This window comes from Cajanus cajan, chromosome 8, assembly GCF_000230855.2.
Source record: "Cajanus cajan strain Asha chromosome 8, NIPB_CcT2T_4, whole genome shotgun sequence".
Classification (NCBI taxonomy): Eukaryota; Viridiplantae; Streptophyta; class Magnoliopsida; order Fabales; family Fabaceae; genus Cajanus; species Cajanus cajan.
In genome coordinates, this window is record NC_138524.1 from 5,347,465 (window position 1) to 5,363,086 (window position 15,622).

The 15,622-nt window shown below is 34.6% G+C and overlaps 1 protein-coding gene across 1 annotated transcript; it reads right to left on the reverse strand.

The window, feature by feature from the left end:
• Positions 1 to 13,423: 13,423 nt before the first annotated feature.
• LOC145950774 (F-box/kelch-repeat protein At3g23880-like) lies at positions 13,424 to 14,521 on the reverse strand. Its single transcript, XM_083062488.1, has one exon. It carries the CDS (start codon positions 14,519 to 14,521, stop codon positions 13,424 to 13,426), a length of 1,098 nt encoding a protein of 365 aa, XP_082918614.1.
• Positions 14,522 to 15,622: the final 1,101 nt, after the last annotated feature.

Here is a 15,622-nt window from a genome sequence, read left to right on the forward strand (position 1 = left end):
CATTCAGGACAAAAATCCTAAAAATAAAAGAAGCTCGGCAGGAAACCCAAAAAAGGGGACTGCGTAAAAATAAGAGCAAAAGACCCGCTAGGAATCCCACAAAAGGGTGACCTGGGCAAAAATTAGGGTTACAAAATAATGAACAAAAACAAAAGCCCGCTAAAACTCCACAAATGGGTGTTTTAGGCAAAAGTTAGGGCAATCGAAAAACAGAATAAATCCATGATGGTACCACCAACTGAATTCAACGAAGGGGCTCAAGAAAAGCTATCCAAGTTGTCAAATCACGAACGTTAATAACCAAGACGTGCTTAACTTCATAAGTGTTTAATCAAACAAGCCTAAACACTTAAGCCTACCATTGGCCAAGCCATTCTTACAAAATCCATTTTTCAAAAAATAAATAACCCCTTCTAAAACACAAACTTTTGAAAATATATCCTTTCCTTCTTTTCTCTCTTGTCCCAAACGATTTTTGAATAATCTAGTGGAAACATGGAGATATAGTAGTCAATAGGAGGGTTGACACATCTTCTAAAGGAAAGGAAAATCATTTGGTTGATGACACCAAATCTCAATATAACATGCATCATTCCTCGGTTACAGAAATCGGCAGCACACAGCCCGTTTAGAGGAATGGCAAAAATCCAAACAGAGAAACGCATCGGTTAATTCTTTTGAAAAGTGAATCAAATAGAATTAGGTGCATCATACTGCATACATGCATACAGATGATAGGTGTAATGGAAGATCACTTATTCTCTGTTTATTGAAAAAAACAAAAAAAATATATATAAACTTCAGAAAAACAATACGCCCGTATCATGTTCAGTATGCCCGTACCAAAATTAGGGTTATGAACAAATTTTCAATTCAATACGGGCATACTGAAATGAATAACGGCCGTATTGGCAATAACAGAAATCCTCCCTCACATCAATGACAAAATTCCTCCAAGAAGAAGAGGATAGGGGGAGCCATTCATTTTTTCCAAAAATAAAATAATTAAACTTGCATTTTGTGCATCACGCACATTAATTGCGCATTCAAAGACCTCATCATGAGGCAATTGCATAAAATAGAAAAAATAGAAAATTGCTTGTGTATGACAGCAGTCAACAAAAGCCGAAAACGGAAAAAGGCAAGGATACAAACAATACTCCTCAGTTTGTACAGAATGATTGAGCCTGGAGAGGCTTGCTGAAAAAATACTTCCTCAGAATAACTGAGCCTGGAGAGGCTTGCCGAAATAATACTCCCACAGAATAACTGAGCCTGGAGAGGCTTGCCGAAATAATACTCCCACAGAATAATTGAGCCTGGAGAGGCTTGCCGAAATAATACTCTCAGAATAACTGAGCCTGGAGAGGCTTGCCGAAATAATACTCTCTCAGAATAATTGAGCCTGGAGAGGCTCGCCGAAATAATACTCTCTCAGAATAATTGAGCCTGGAGAGGCTCGCCGAAATAATACTCTCTCATAATAACTGAGCCTGAAGAGGCTTGCCAAAATAATACTCCTCAGAGACATTTCTGTACAGAAAAAGCCAAAACCAACAAAAAAGGCAAAAATACAGAAAAAGCCAAAATCAACAAAAAATACAGAAAAAGCCGAAATCAACAAAAAGGCAAAAACACAGAAAAAGCCAAAATCAACACAGAAAAAGCCAAAATCAACAAAAAGGCAAAATACAGAAAATCCAACAAATTATACAGAATAACTGAGCCTGGAGAGGCTTGCCAAAATAATACTCTCCAAAAGACGTCTCAGCTCACATTCTCGGGCTGAACAAAAAACCAATTCATCATACAGAATAATTGAGCCTGGAGAGGCTTACCGAAATAATACTCTCTCAGAATAATTGAGCCTGGAGAGGCTCGCCGAAATAATACTCCCTCATCAGAATAATTGAGCCTGGAGAGGCTTGCCAAAATAATACTCCTTCAGAATAACTGAGCCTGGAGAGGCTCGCTGAAATAATACTCTCTCAGAATAATTGAGCCTGGAGAGGCTCGCAGAAATAATACTCCCCAGAGAAACCCCAACTCAAGCTCACGGAACAAATCCCCAGCGAGAGCTATCAAAGCAAGATCGACAAAATTCCCAATGGAAACACGATCACCCAAGCAGTATATCTAGTCAAAGGACTTAAAACTTCCTCAGTGGAAGATAGTTCTCCAACTCAGGCGTTGAGTGAGGCTAAGCCTGTAGAGGCTTCCTAAATAATACTCTGGGATACATAAGATCCCCAAATCCCCAGTCGCCTACTCAAGAGGCATTCCTACAAAAAGAAAAAAAAATCAAAAGATCAATAATCATTCCCCAAGTGGAATCCGGCTCTTGGCCAAACATCAAGCGTCAAGATGATCTGCCTAACAGAAGAGGCTAATCACAATCAATGACAAAATCCCCCAGCGGATAACAGCCTACACAGAGGCGACAAAACCAGAAAAATAAAAAGAGTCACCCGAATAAGGATAACCGGGATACTCCACCATCGTCGAAAGGACGTCAGCCAATCATAAGGCACCGCTCAACTCAGAGAGAGAGCATCTGTGTCTACTCCCCAAGGAGTCAGAAATTCCCCATGGGTACCAACAATGCAATGCAAGTTGGGGCACAGGAACCTATGAATGACTGCACATCCCCTAGACGGATCCCTGCGTTATCCAGCCCTCAGTGGCACAAAAATAATCGTCAAAGCAGCATCGTGGACTGTGGAAACAAAATCAAAATCAACATCCAGAATACCCTCAGTGGATAATAGCCTACACAGAGGCTACAAAAATCAGAAAAATCAAAGAGAGACACCCGAATAAAGATAACCGGAATACTCCACAACGTCAAAGGACGTCAGCTAAACATAAGGCACCGCTCAACTCAGAGAGAGAGCATCTGTGTCTACACCCCAAGGAGTCAGAAATTCCCCATGGGTACCAACAATGCAATGCAAGTTGGGGCACAGGAACCTATGAATGACTGCACATCCCCTAGACGGATCCCTGCGTTATCCAGCCCTCAGCGGCACAAAATCAGAAAAACCGTCGAAGCAGCATCGTGGACTGTGGAGACAAAAATCATCTCAAAACCCTGGAGAGGGTAAACTCACACTGCCGAATGTTAAGAGGCAGGGCCTGGAGAGGCGATACTCAACTGCCGAATGTTAAGAGGCAGGGCCTGGAGAGGCGGTACTCAACTGCTGAATGTTAAGAAGCAGGGTCTGGAGAGGCAATACTCAACTGCTGAATGTTAAGAGGCAGGGCCTGGAGAGGCAATACTCAACTGCTGAATGTTAAGAGGCAGGGCCTGGAGAGGCGATACTCAACTACCTCATGTTAAGAGGCAGGGCCTGGAGAGGCGGTACTCAACCATCAGCGTCGTCAAAGGCACGTTGGTGTTCAACTTCCGGCTCGGGCGTCGAGTGAAGTTGACCCTGGAGAGGTTAAACTTAGCTGCCTAGGTCGTCAGAAACAACCGAAGCAGAGCCTGGAGAGGCGGTACTCAATCATCAGTGATGTTAACACTGGTGTCTAGCTTCCGGCTCGGGCGTCGAGTGAGGCTAGGCCTGGAGAGGCGGTACTCAACCATCAGCGTCGTCAGAGGCACGTTGGTGTTCAACTTCCAGCTCGGGCGTCGAGTGAAGTTGACCCTGGAGAGGGTAAACTTATCTGCCTAGGTCGTCAGAAACAACCGAAGCAGAGCCTGGAGAGGCAGTACTCAATCATCGGTGATGTTAACACTGGTGTCTAGCTTCCGGCTCGGGCGTCGAGTGAGGCTAGGCCTGGAGAGGCGGTACTCAACCATCAGCGTCGTCAGAGGCACGTTGGTGTTCAACTTCCGGCTCGGGCGTCGAGTGAAGTTGACCCTGGAGAAGGTAAACTTAGCTACCGAGGTTGTCAGAAGCGCCAAGGTATGCAACAACCTGGAGAGGCTACTCAACAATTTTCCACCGGAAGACGCTACAAGTCAGAAGGTTGGCACATCACCCGGACAATTGGGTCAACTCCTTTACTTGTCAGCCGGTACACTAAAAGGCCGTCCGACTAAGTAAAGGGGGGGCAGCTGTAGACCCCTAAAATTGTCCGGGTCGGAAATAAGACTCGAAGACTCTCGAAGATCAAAGGAAAGTCACCCGGAAGGACTCCTGGAAGACCCTAGGATGACAATTTGTAGGTTTAGAGGTCTTAGAGTAGCAAAAAATAAGAAAGTGGAGGGAATGAAGCCCAATACGGCCTCCCAGAAGTTCAATACGGCCGTATTGAAGTTTCTGAGCTTCAATACGGCTGCATTGAACTCAATACGGCTGCACTGAACTTCAATACGGCCGTATTGAGGTTTTTGAACTCAATACGGCTGCACTGAACTTCAATACGGCCGTATTGAGGTTTTTGAACTTCAATACGGCCGTATTGAATTCAATACGGCCGTATTGTAGTTCAAAACTTCAATACGGACCGTATTGACCCTCATAAACCGTATTGAGCCTCATCCCTATAAATATGACGTCAATGGGACGTCATTTGACACTTTCACACACAGTTTTAACCCTCTTCTTGAGTATTCTGGTTTTTTTTGAGCAGTGCTCTGCCTAGAAATCACTCGGAGAGTTGATCCGACAAAGTTCTCGAGTTCTGAGTTTTTTTGCTTGAGTCTCGAACTGAGTCGAAGGGAAATCCTCCGGATTTCCATAGTTAAAATTTTATAGGAGGGAGCGAGCGGTCTTGTAGAGGGAGGGAACGCCAAAACGCTTCCCAAATTCTGTCAAGATATATAAGAAAGCACGCTTCAAAGGTTTATCTCTTTAAAGTCCCTTCTTTTACTGCTTTCTGTGTGTACATATTTAAACTGTCATCATGTAGATAGTTAATTTATAATTGCTTAGAATAAATAGGGGTAATTTAGTAATTTTGCACTATTATTTTTAAATAATCTGTCATAGGGAACCCGAAAGGGGCGCTGTGGGGTGCTAACACCTTCCCCACGCGTAACCGACTCCCTTACCCGACTCTGGTTGTAATGGCCGAAGTCGATTTTTGAATCGATTGCTTTAAACCTCTTTTTCCAATGTTTTGAGTAAAACATTGGTGGCGACTCCACGAACCCTTCCTTTTTATGAAAACCGCTAATCCATGGAGGGTCCCGCTTGGGATTAACATGGATTGGTGAGCCTTTTAATAAAATTGCTCGTTTGACAAGGTCTCAGTTTGAGAATAAGTCATTCTAGCAATCCATATTTTTAATAAAAGAGTCCAACCATCCTTCGCGAATGCCGAAAGCCCGTTTCGGGCCGGTGGCGACAAGGATTACATTCTGAGTTGAAAAAATATATTTATCCGAAGATTAATCTGACAGAGTTTGTTCAACAATTTTATTGTCTTGTGAGTTATATGCGTTATAGGGAAGTTGAAGCTGACTTTGAATCAATTCATGGTGATCCCGTTCCAGAAACAGATTTTCATAACCTTGAGCTATCGGGGGCAAAGTGTTATACGAAAGAAATACTCAAATTATTTCGTGATCAACTTCATAGTTCATCTTTGATGAGGGTGATTGGTTGCAAGCAGACATTTGGTTGTTGTATATACATAGTGAGAAAATATGAAATGATTGACAAACAATGGCATGTGTCATATCAATCAACACCGTGTGATTTGAAGTGTTCGTGCTTAAGAATGGAATCAGTCGGCATTCCATGTGATCATATACTTGCAGTGTTGGTTCATCTGAATTTATCAGAGTTACCTAAATGTTTGGTGTTAAAAAGGTGGACTAAGGTTGCGAAGGATGAAGTGAAGGGCAATGTTAGTAGACATAGGTGGGACTCTGAGAAAGATGCTAGATACTTGTCATTAATGGAGTATTTTAAAGAGCTAAGTACTTCGGCATGTGAAACATATGATGATTATGTTGATAAAAGGGATAAAGTTGTAAATGAATTAGCTGAAATAAGAGGTAAAAAAGGTGATGAATCCGAAGAAGGCAATGCATTGGATGATGAATTAAGTGTAGTGATAAGAAATCCTGCCATTGCTAGAAGTAAAGGAAGGTGTGTTGTTGAAGGTTCATGGCGCAAAGGTAGGAAATCAAAAAAGAGTATTAAGTGTAGTTTGTGTAAACAAATAGGTCATAACATGAGAACGTGTGGAAGACAACAGAATTTGGATGATATGGAACAAAGCACACGTGGAATGAGTATTGAATTTGAAGAAAGTTACGTAGGTTACGAAAATGAAGAGGTAACGAATATAAATTATATTAAAATTATATATTTGTTGGTAAAATAGAGTTAGATGTGATGTGTTTAATGTTGTCATTGTAGGAAGATGAGTACATTGAAGATTTGTTTGACAAATGCGATGAAGTTGATAATGGGGTTGGTGACATGTCTGTTTCACAGTCAGAATCAATATATAGTTATGAAGTGTCGTTATCTCCAGCATTCAGTGATGCAGGTAATGTTTATGAATTAGTAACTCAAGTGTGTTATTGTAGGTGTATGAGAAGTAGTAAGTTAATTTTTATTGTATTAGTATGATGTTATATTATTTTAGTTGTGTATGTGTAATATTGGAACTAATCGATTGCTGATAATTGTTATTAAATTTTATTTGCAAGTTTTTTATACGATTGATGGCGGTTGCAGTAGAATGGAAATGCATGAATTCACATAGTTTGGATTGAAAATTTAGATGAATGTGACTTTTGTTGTTATTTATGCAGGAGTTTTATTTTATATTGTATTTAATTGTAGTTGGAAAATATTATTCAGTAATGAAATTATGATACATGAATATTTAAAGATACAAATATTTGAATTTGAAACCAATATATTTTGAATTTTTGAAAAAATTGGGTTGCTATTGCCATTGAGGGTGTTGTTGTATGTTGTTGGCAGGTGGAAAGTGTAATCCCAAAATTGGGGTTTATTGCTGAAATTATTGGGTGAATGACTTCAATGGATATTACGATTTTGAAGGGTGACATGGGTTTTTGTTTGTTTCGTTTAATGTGCCTATAGGTTACCGGAAACGTCGTATATATAATATGTATATAGTTGATTGTATTGTAATTAGTTGTTTAATATTATTTTAATTGATTGTATTTAATAATTTATGTTTATGAAATTTGTAATGTGTTTAAATTTTTTGTAATTTTCGTTGTGTTTCGAAACACTGCAATCCCTGCGTCCGACGTCCGGTGGAATACAAGTGTTTATTTAATTTATGCAGCCGTTGATATACATTTAATTTTAGTTTTATATAGTTTAAAAAATTAATTTAAATAAATACATTTTTTTTGAAATTCAAACCTTAACCAGTTGGAAAAATAAGTAGGTAAAAATTTTTTTTTATATAATATAGTTAAATTTTTTTTTTGAAATTTCTTTAAATAAAAAGTTATAAATTACTTTCTAAAAAGTTATATATAAATTTAATGAAATACAAATTGTTATTTAAACATAATTTTTATCATATGTTGTTAGTTTATATTAAATAGAAAACATATGATATAATATTGTTATTTTATTTGTTAACATGGTTTGCACCAACATTGAATAACATTATAATTTATGATGGTCTTATCATATGTTACTCTCAAATCATATCGTATTATATATCCCGACTACCAAATACAGTGTCAAGAATTATCCGTCAGCTTATTACATTTATTACCAATTATTTTTAAATTACTAAAATAATTGAAGTTGAACCATAAATTAATCTTTAGAGACACCAATAAGGAATGTTAATTCAACAAAGTGTCATGGATGTGCAATTTGCTTATAAAGTGAAACAAAGAATCCAACAGTAAGGGAGAAAACCACTGGTTCGTAAGTATGATTTACATAATGTAGATTGAAAAATAATCTGAAGCACATCATTGTATTTCTCCCTTAAAATGATGCAATCAAAGAATGAAATGTGGAAATGTAGCACCCTGTTATATTCGTATGATGAAAATACCTATCTCAACGTGTGATTGAAATGACGATCATATAAAAGGCTAAACATATATAAAACCCTAAACATATATAAAAGCCTAAACATATTTTAAAAAACATCAGGAACCAATTATGATATAAATTAAAAAATAATACTGTAAAAAAAATGAAGTTGGTTTAAATTACGCAATAAGTTAAATAGATTTTATAAGTACCGTGAAATTGTCATGATTGTTAATTGGGATACTGATAAAAAAACTACAATGTCATGATACAGAACCAGTTAAATGAAGTGAAAGAGTTATAAAAGATGCATAAAATAAGAAGGCCAAGTCAGGGTTTCGTAACATGGAGGATCAGGAACTTGAAGTTTCCAAGTTTTTGAATCTTAAGTTGTATGCCTGTGTTGTATTGTTGGCCTTTAATAAGCTGCCCCCATTCCTTGCCAACATAAAACTCCCTTTTGTTTCGCTGTGTTGATGTTTTTTTAATCTCAGCTTCAACCATCTGTCCATGTTGGTTGATTAAGACACAAGAATTGTAATTGTCTATGCCCCAAACATCAACGTATTTGACCGGAAAATACTAGAAATAAGAATGAAAGTGAATTATTAACATCATTATGTATATTGATTTTAGAAATAAAATATTTTTTTAATTTAAAAACAATGATGTAATTCCATACCAACGGTTGTCTTCCAGTCGCCGCAGATTTTGTTATAGTATGAAACCAAGGAACAGGATGTGTTGGCATATGATCTATTGGAAAAGGCAGTTGTAGAAGTTGTTCTTCGGGTAGTGGTGAATCAACCTCTGTTAAATATATAATCTCATTCTTAGGGTGGAGAAGTGGGACATTAACCTTGCTGAGAAAATTCAAAGTGCAGATTAATAAAAAAATAAAAAAATAATAAATAAATTAAAGTTAATGAAATATAGTTTAGGATTATATGTACCTTTTAGAACTCTGGCCTCTTTCGTTTTTAATTTTAGGATAGGATATTTCCTCTTCAGCAGCAGTATAGATACGCAACTTAAATTCGTTTGACCCCTTGTACCAAAACTCAGCAATATGTTTGTTTTTTATACCATAAAAATCAATCATGTCATTTACGCCTTTGTTAAATATAGCAACAGTTTTACATAAATTTTTGAGGTAAACCTTGAAGGAGTTTCCTTGTGGGTCTGTAATCAGACACTCGCCTGGTTCAATTTTACAGATCCAATAGTTGTAAAATTTTGCATTTAAATAGATGCGACCCTAAAGAAAAACAAAACAAAAATATGGAAGAACATAAGTTATGAATACGTTGGAATTCTGTTATTTAATTTGATTTAACATAAAATAAGTTAACCTTATTTGGGTAGACTTCAGATCTGAAGTGTGTTGGTGGGTTTTCCTGATCAGCGTCTTTAAAAGTGTCCATTATATGTCTTGAACAGGAACAAAGACAAGTAAATTGAAGGCTTCAATTCCACAATCGAATATAAACCCTAAACCGTTGACATAAAAAGAACCTTTGACAAAAATAATATATGCAATGTATGAAATGATTATTAAGGATACATGCAATGAAGAACAATGCTTTTTTATTTTGTATTAGACAATACAGACGAAAAACACTGTAATGGACGAATTTAACATGTAAAGTTTTGGTTTTTATATCAAGTAAACTATGATAAACATTAAGCCCTAAAAAGAAAATAATTTTGTGGCTGAACAACGATAATGAAGATGATGAAGTTAACTAACCAAGGATTTTGAAGTTTTTCAGATGACTGTGGGCAGAAGATGATTCTTCGGAGAAGATGAAAGTGGGTTGTTGTCTTGTATTTGTTTAGGGTCGAGAGAATGATGAAATGATGGCACTTGTGTGTGTATTGCCCACTTTGTGTGTGTAAAGTGACTGATGTTGGCTGATTGTGTTCAATGGATTTTAGGGTTTACGGATACGCAATAGGAAGAATATGAAAAGGTTAATTTTTCGTTGTGTAACTTTATTTGTGAATTGGTGTTTTGATATTTTGAATTTGGACTTTTGTTAAATGAATTAAAAAAAATATGAATTTACAGTAATTGTAATTATTATCGTTGGATACTGCGTTGGGGTTTTGGATTTTTAAATGCATAGGTGTATGTATGGAAACCAAGTGAAGGGTCAAATCGGTTGATGAGTGATGACAGTCATGAGTACTGATTCTGATTCTTTCGTTTTACGTTCCATTATGTCTCGTTTGACGTTCCATAAATAAGCCATTTTTTTAACTTTTTCCTTCAAATTGCATACAACAAATTTTTTAAAAAAATTATATAATATATAACATATATTATTGAAATACCAATTGATAATATGTTTAACAGATGATGTTAAATATTAAAATAAATTACACATAATAATATAATGTTGTGTTTTTGGTCGTTGATAGATGGAGTTAGGGACCAATACTCGAAAATGATTTGTAGTATGGTTATTTGTTGAAAATAATATTATATTAGTATAATTTTAAAAATAATTTATAAACCCAAATCTAAAAATTGAGTTGCGATTGAGGTTGGTGTTGTGGTATGTTGTTGGGCTGTGAAAAGTATAATCCGAAGGGTGATTATATATACAGATGGAAAGGTAAGAAGGTGCATGTAAAAATAGAAAAAATAGGGAAGCTGTATAGAAAAAAAGTACTAAAATAAATATTGTACATGTTTAAGTATAAATTAAAAACAAAAAATTCAAAACATTTTTGAAATTTTATTAATTTTTTCAAAAAGGAGGTGTAGTTATAAACAAAAGGTGGTGTATATATCATGAACCTAATCCCAAAATTGTGATTTATTGGTATAATGATACTGACAAAATTTAAGTAAAAAATATAAACATGCATCGGAGTAATAATAAAATAAATGATATAAAAATTTAATAATAATTAATAAATAAAAATTAAATTTAATAATGAACAAACCTTTATTATTGTCGACCTGTATTGTTATTTCGTGTGACCTTCAAAGAGAAGCAATGTGTGACTAGGATTTGAGTCACATTAATATCGACTATCGATGGTTGAGTTTAGTCTCATAGAACCAAATATATATTTGGCGAACATAGAACCAAAGTACATAATCCAATTCATGCAACTATTAATGAAAGATATAAAAATTAGTTATAAAAGAATGACAATATTAAAGTATGAGTACCAAATAAAGTAATTACAAAATGTTAAATATTGACTTGGAACAATGTACGAAAAAACAGAAGGAATCCGGGCAGCATAAACCGTTAAGCCGGCCCCAATAAAAGTATAATATAAACTACTGAATTAAGCTTTTTGAACATTTAAAACTAAATAATTAGGGTCATTGAGTTTTTCAACTTTCAACTTTTGGTGTTGGTTGTATCCTTGTCGCTTACTAGACTTCCTGTTAATGTCAGACTTGACCATATTTCCATGCTCATCAATCAAGACAGAAATTTTTTAGTTGTTAATGTTTCAGACATCAACATATTTTACTGGAAAATACTGCAATAACGCAATAAGTACAAGGTGTTGGTCATAAACATATAATTGATTTAATAAAAAAATAATTAAAAATATAATTCATGTAATTGCTCACCAAAGGCTGTCGTCCGGATGAAGCGGCCTTGCTGATGGTTGGAAACCAAGCAATTGGATGTTTATGAAGTTGGGTTGCAGGATGTGATTGAAGTTGGGTTGGTGGAAATGTTTGACGATTGTCAAGTAAATCTTCCTTTTGAATTTCAGGTAGCATAATTTTGACAGTATCGATGCTGAGAAAATGAAAAGTGTAATTTAGTAGTACAAAATACAAATAGTATTAAAATAATAATACATTGGGGTTTATGAGTATGTAAAGTTTACCCGATATTTGTTGAAGTGTTGTTGGTTTCTTTTTTCAACGGAGGATAGCATATTTCCTCCTCAGCAAAATTATAAATACGCATATGAAAAGTGTTAGTGTCATTGTAGTAGAAGTCAACTATGTGTTCGGATGTGAGACCATAGAAATTTACAATTTGTTTTACCCCATAAAACATGCCAACAGTTTGACCTAAATTTTTCAAAATAAGTTTAAACGTATTCCTGTTTGGGTCTGTTATGATGCAGTCACCTACATCTATCTTACCATTCCAGTGTCTGTAAAAGTTAGCATTTATAAAAATCCGATCCTAACAATAACAAAACAATTGAATGAAGAATCAGTATTAATATTAATATTTGAATATACTGTTAAATCATTTATATCCAATTGCAAAGAAAAAATATAAAAAAAGATAACCTTATTTGGTGATAACAGACATCTGAACTGTTTCACTATGTTATCCATATCAGAATTCATAACAGGGTCCATTTTCTGCATTATAAATTTTTTTATTTAATATACAACATGCAACAAAGACAATACATGGGACGAACAAAACACTTTTACAGTCAATGTTTTCTTCATAATAACAGTATAAAAAATGATGAAAAACCCAAACTTACTGAAAGCTAAAACAACATACATTTAAGTGTTGTTAATATTTTTGTGTTAAGAAACAAAAGTTAAAAAAATAAAGTTCAAATATGAAGGGGTTTGGAATAAAATAGAATGATACAAGTAGATGTTGTTTACCGTTGCAAAGACAAAGGGGGTGAATTTCAGTGTTTGTCTTCAATGGATATTACCAATTTGGCAGAGGAAGACGAAGAAAAAATTGTTGTTTTAGCCTTTACGATGAGATGCTTTGTATGCCACTTCTGAAAATAAATTTCATTTTGTAGAACGTGTAATTATGGTGTTTTCATCGTGCTTTGGGCAGTTTCGAATTTGAAATGGTTACGTGTATGTATGCAAAGCACATGAAGGGTCACATGGGTTTATTAGCACTGATTTTTTGGTTTACATTTTTATTTTTTAATCATTTATGTATAAAAAATACTGTATACGTATAAAATTATTATATTTGTTAAATTTGATCATAATGTAGCATGTATTATATTTGAATTATTTAATATAAATATTATGTTAATACATTTGTAATTTATTTAAATATTATTTAATTTTAATTTATAATATACAAGAGTTTTTGAACTTTATTATTTATAATTGTTTTTGTTATTTTAAATGTTTGACAATATTATTAAATTATTTGTTTTTCAGTTTCAATACTGATTGTTTGGTTTAACGTTTCGATGTGTGTTAATGTTGGTTAACGCTTAATTTTAAAATAATAAATTCTTTATAAACTATTAATGAATACTTTATAAATAAAATTTTATTTAATATAAATTGGTTCAAATTCCATATACAAATGAAATAATATAATATATATATATAATAAAAAAAATTGATATATTATATACTGTATACATTACAAATACCAATTGATAACATGTTAAATAATTTATGCTAAACATTAACATACAATGCCTACAGGAAATAAACCAAAAAATTACAGTAAAAAAAGGGAAAAATTACATTAAGTTTAGGTTGAAAGAACTGTCTCTTCACAGACTATCATGTGGTGTTCAAATGGGAGTACATGGTCAAAAGTCGTATATTGTAATGTCTCGTCTATTGCATTCCATGTGGCCATACGTCCGGTTTCAGTGTTGACATATACAAGGCAATTCTCAGAAGAACATGCGGGTAACATATACCCTGGAAAGTGATTACTGACCTGCATACATGTCAACTTAGACCAAGATGTGGTGACACCATATTCCTTCATTTCCCATATGTCCACCGTGTAGTCCCAGTTGTGATCCTGCATGACTGTACATAAAGCCAAACTGTCTCTTATATTTCTCAAACAACACAGCCTATAGTGTTCTAATTCAACTTCATCAGGAATACTTAGTTGATAAAATTTTGACTCAAATAAATTATAAGTCAAAATAACATCAGCATGTGTTTCATAGTTGAAAGTAATCCAGTGAAGAGAATCTCCAAAATACAGTCCCATACATCCCTCATGAACACAAACAGAAGGGTGTGAAATAGTCGAAAGGGAGTCATCTTCGAAATCCCTCCATGAATCATCATTCACAGAATACAGCAAACCGCGATGGGATGGATCTGTTTTACTAAGATAAATTTGAAGGACAACATAATTGTCTTCAGATCGGTCATAACCAAATCCATAGAAGTTCAGACCAAAGACATCACCGCAAATACTGTTTGTACCAGATGCCCATGGAGAAAATGATCGACTAAATCCGGTAGAGGGATTCCAAATGAACATGGATGTAGGAACCGATATTAGTACGAGACCCCTACATGTACCAACGATTTTACTGTAGCGAATGGATTTGGCGATTGGGTTTTGAAGAATGCAACTCGCGAGTGGAGCAACAACAGGGTGCGTTACCTCTACGCATAGTATTTCATTTACGAAACAAGAGAAAAACATAATCTTTTTGGCCATTCTATTTTGTGCTACTGCTAGGGCATAGTGCCTTTTGGCCACCACAGATTCAGCAAACAAAGCAAACCAAACCTTACACACGGCTTTGGCTCTGCAAAATGATTTGACTGGTCCCCGCAAAAATATCTCCGTTACTATCTCCAATGGAAGTGCCATTTTTAGTCTGATGTTCAGTGTACAAAATGAGACGACTGTATTGGTCCACAAGTGAGACAATGATGAGTAAGAAATGACGATGGTGATATTTATACAAAAATCACTTTTACGAACAGTGATAACCATAGTAGATAGAAGTTGCATCTCTTAGTTTCCAAATAGTGCAGTCCCTACGTGCGACGTCCGGTCAAGTACAACTCTTTGTTTAATTTATGCACCCCTTTATATACATTTATTTATTATTTTTTTATTTTAACTAGATTTAAGTGGATGAGGTTGCAGGGTTTTTACTATTTAATAAATATAAAACTGTGTATTCCAGTAAAAAGATATTATTAAATAAATAAGATGTATAGAAGGGTAAATTTTAAATTTATTTTTGAATTATATACTAAAGTAATGAAACAAAATGACTTCAATTTGAGAATTTTAAGAGTAAATGTACAGAGAAAAAAAAAGTATTACTTAACATTAAAAATGTAATTTTTAATAATATTTTTAATATTCTATATTATTTTGTGTTTTAAAGTAATTTCCGAAAATCTTACAGAGATGACATGTCTGTCTCATAACACGTGTACTATTGTTAATACTGAACCGCCGTCCTTACTGCGTGTAACACTGTATGATTTGATTTTTACTTTATACTTCTGAAATCATAATTGGTTCTCGATTCGTTAAGCGCAGTGATAGGAAGAATAAATTTATTACATTTTGGCTTTACTGTCGATTGGCCTTATTATTATTATTGCTTTTTTACATCATTATTATCCAATTATCCATTTGGGTAAAGGGTTGTACCATTTTAGTGTAAAGTACGAACCGTTCATATTTGGTGTTTTCTGTGAAGGGTTTATTGTTGAAAAGAAGAGTCATTTTTTTTCCAGAACAGAACCGTTCATACGAGACACGGTATTCATATTTCACCAAAAATATAAAACATTCAAACTGATATTGTATAAAAGTGTTGCGTTGGTTTGGGTTTTATTCAGACTTCAGTTCATCCTTGTGTCATCCAGGTATGTCTGTATTCAGTCTCATTTGGAAATTTATTTTAAGTACAGAATCCAACACCATATATAATTGTTACTAAACAAACAT